We start from the raw sequence: 3,619 nt of genomic DNA, 5'->3' as shown, positions 1-3,619 counted from the left end.
CTCAACACGGGTCACTAACCGCGCCAATATTTTAGTTCAATATTTCACTAGGCATTTGTTAGTGGTCCCGTTGGTAGGTCGCTCCGTGGTTTATCGCTGGGGCCTCTCTTCATTTTGCCACAGGCTGTTACACTCATCCATCCATCCACACGCACACACCACTAAGACAGAGACGCAGCATGAAATAGTTGAATGGATTTTAGTTAAAATATAAATTTACAATTTGATCCCCTTGACGTTTCTGTTTTTTAAAGCAAATTGGTGAAATTACTATCGTGACTGTCACAATAAGGCACTATGGGTAACTCCCATCTCACTCGTTATGACTAAATATGTTTTACTTTTTGCAGGTATTTTGTAAAACGAGGGTTGAGATGCAGAAACCATGTGGAATCACCTCAAGCGTCTGTTTGTATGTGTGTGTGTGTGTGTGTGTGTGACTGGGCGAGCGTGTTCAGTTTGCTAGCACGTCCCTGAGATTTGGCGCTGTGTGAATGCACTGTGTGAGCAGTGAGTTATGCTCAGTCAGGTCAGTCAGTCATTTTGTGATGCTGCTGAGGACCGCAGCTCAGGCAGGGTTTTCTCTAGGCATTTTCAATACAGTAATTATCAGTTCCAATGAAGATCCATGATCCGAAAATTTGACTACAAGTACTGCTTAACCTGCAGAGTTTTTCCAGCATTTCTATATTATTTTAGGTTTTTAGTAGCACTTTGCTTTTACGTTATTAGTTAGACAAGAACTCAGTATGTTTCTTACCATATATAATCAGGGGTTGCATTTTAAATGTAGTATGTTCTGGTCCGTAGAGAATGTCACATGGGAAACCTCTTCATGAAGTATTCGGCTGTAATCCACATTTTAAAAAAATGACCGGTTTATTATTATGTGACACTGATAAAGAATTATTTCCACTTCTGGTCGGCCTGATATGGGAAGGATATTATTAAATTGGAGAGTGTTCAGACAAGATTTACGTGGATGTTGAGGTCGATAAAATAATGAGGAACTTGAATAAGGTGAATAACACAGGTCTTGTTCTCTAGGATGGGGAAATTCAAAACCAGGAAGAATATTTTTTAAGGTGAGAGGAGAAAGATTTAAAAGGGGACTGAGGGCAAATGCTTTACACAAGGGGTGGTTCATATGTAGAATAAACTGCCAGAGGAAGCGATGGATGCGGGTACAGTTACAACATTTAAAACACAGGTACCTGAACAGGAAACGTTGAGGGGGGTATGGGCCAAAAGCAGGCAAGTGGGATTAGTTTGGTCTGGGAAACTTGGTTGGCATGGACGAGTTGAACCGGAGGGTCTGTTTCCGTGTTGTATGACTCAATGAATTATGTCAATTTTGTCCCTTTTTCCGGTATATTTTCATATGTGACCGTGTCCCTGGAATGCAAATTTCCCCTTTCGTTTTGTATCTCTCTGCATTTCCATAAGGATGAGACAAAGGTAGCGCGTGGTTTGGAAGGTGTTATATTTGACTGGAAGCATTAACTCTGGATCTATCTCCACAGCTGTCGTCAGACCGGCTGAATTTCTCCAGCGCCTACTGTTTTTGTTTTATTTCAGATCACCAGCATCCGCAGTAATTCAGCTTTTGTTTTAATATATTCATTCCCGGTTGCTCCCAATGAACTGCCTGGGGGCTCTCCAAAGATGATCAGGTAATCTCCATAAACATTGACATTCTCATATTCAACTGCAAAGTAGCCTGACAAGAACTAACAACTATTAACACCCATTTCGATGTTTAATACTATGTTACTTTCTAACGTGTCAATTAAATTGAAGGCATGAAAGCAGAAAACCCATCGTCTTGGAATTCTGACATTTATACAAATGACAAGAAATATGATTATCATCGATGTATTTGATTTTATAACAACATTTAATATCTAATGATCCAGGTCGCGGGCGACGAAGATCGTGATTTCGGGGCTTTGTTAATCAACAGCTCTGGAAAGGAAATAGGACGCAGACAGCCAGTGCGGAGGCGTTGGCCCGAATGGCCGCCCATTCTCCGTGAAATAGATAATTACATTCAAAGGGATGCAGAAGTAACAGGGCAATAAAAAGGACGCGCATTTTAAAAGGCACTCAGCCAGGAGGCTGAAGGGAGCTCGCAAAACATACACGGAGCAAACAGCTTAAAAAGGGTTTTGACCAAGTTGGAGAGTTTGATTAAGATGTCGATAGACAAGGGGGAGGGCGGGGACAGAGAGAGAGACAGAGAGAGACACAGGGTGAGACTTCCCATTGAGAGAACCACGCACCAATAGCGTTGAGCGGCAGCTGGCTCCGCACTCGCAATTGGCTGAAGCTGCTCTATTCCCTGATAAATACCTTCACTCTGGTCGCTTGTCTCCAGGTTCATGTTGGGAGCGGTCGGAGCTGAAGTTATCTCCAACGGGGGTGGGGGGAAAAACAGCTTGTAATCCTCAGCGGTTGAAACTCTCAATCCGTTCGAATTCGGGCTTCGTGCACAGCAGAAAGAGAGAGGGAAACGATTGCAGACTTGTTTGTTTGACCTATTCCATTGGTCTATTTTTTTCCCCACTCTGCCTCCCCCTCCAACTTCCTCATTCTTTCCCGAAAAGGGCTTCAGACCATGAGCGAGTTGCTGAAGTCGCCCCCGAACGAAGTGCTGCTGGTCACCTCCACCCTGTATAACATCCCTCACAAGGTCGATCCGGCCGAGCGCTCCCGCTCCCCGGACGAGTCGCCCAGCCCCACCCCGTCGGCCAAGTCGAGGAGCAAGAAGGACCTGTCCGAGGACGAGCAGTTCCTGCTGAGGAAGAAGATCAACAGCCGGGAGCGCAAGAGGATGCACGACCTGAACGTCGCCATGGACGCGCTCCGGGAGGTCATGCCGTACGCCCACGGCCCCTCGGTGCGGAAACTCTCCAAAATCGCCACGCTGCTGCTGGCCAGGAACTACATCCTGATGCTGACCAGCTCCCTGGAGGAGATGAAGCGGCTGCTGGGCGAGATGTACGGCCGGAGCGGCTCGGCGACGCGCCTGGGCCAGCTGCCCGTGCTGACCGCCGCCGGGGGCTCGCTGCTGCTCGGGGCCGCCCCTTCGCTCTTGACCCTCGGCAGCCCCCGCCACTCCTCCCCCGGCATCAAGTGCCCCCTGACTCCGGACGATCAGCCTTGCTTCCAGCAGTGGGCCGGCTCTCCCTGTGCCTGCGCGGCCTGCAGATTTCACTGCCTTCCCTCCAGCCTCAGTGCACCCAGTCACCAGGCCAGGTTTCCCAAGTGATGCTGGAAGTCACCGGAGGAACTCCACACTAGGACATTACTCAAACTGTTTACTGTGTGTAAAAAAAAATAGCGTGCGAATTGTTTTGAAAAGAGATAGATGTGTACGGATCTGGGCTAGAATATTTTCTCTACACCATAAACACTTGCCGAATTTCACTGTTGACACTAATGCTTAGGGTTAGTAAGTGGATTAGGATCTCATTGATGTTATGGCCAAAGCTACTGACTGCTTTAGGATTATCCGGATAGTTTTCAAGTCTGACTATCTCCCAGCGCGAACTCATCACAGAGCCTTCCCAATGTAGGTATTAGATTACATTAATCTGTGGATGTCAGGCTGGAGAGA

The 3,619-nt window shown here is 47.0% G+C and overlaps 1 protein-coding gene across 1 annotated transcript; it reads left to right on the top strand.

Moving 5' to 3' along the window:
* Positions 1 to 2,617: 2,617 nt before the first annotated feature.
* LOC132820617 (oligodendrocyte transcription factor 3-like) lies at positions 2,618 to 3,271 on the top strand. The gene has a single exon (XM_060832820.1). It carries the CDS (start codon positions 2,618 to 2,620, stop codon positions 3,269 to 3,271), a length of 654 nt encoding a protein of 217 aa, XP_060688803.1.
* The last annotated feature ends 348 nt before the right edge of the window (positions 3,272 to 3,619 follow it).

The sequence above is a fragment of the Hemiscyllium ocellatum genome, chromosome 12 (genome assembly GCF_020745735.1).
Source record: "Hemiscyllium ocellatum isolate sHemOce1 chromosome 12, sHemOce1.pat.X.cur, whole genome shotgun sequence".
Classification (NCBI taxonomy): Eukaryota; Metazoa; Chordata; class Chondrichthyes; order Orectolobiformes; family Hemiscylliidae; genus Hemiscyllium; species Hemiscyllium ocellatum.
Note: the sequence above shows the minus strand (reverse complement) of the source record. Positions and strands in the feature narration are given on the sequence as shown.

Excerpts from the sequence above, each read along its gene's own strand:
- LOC132820617 (XM_060832820.1), top strand. The coding sequence starts at position 2,618 with ATGAGCGAGTTGCTGAAGTCGCCCCCGAACGAAGTGCTGCTGGTCACC.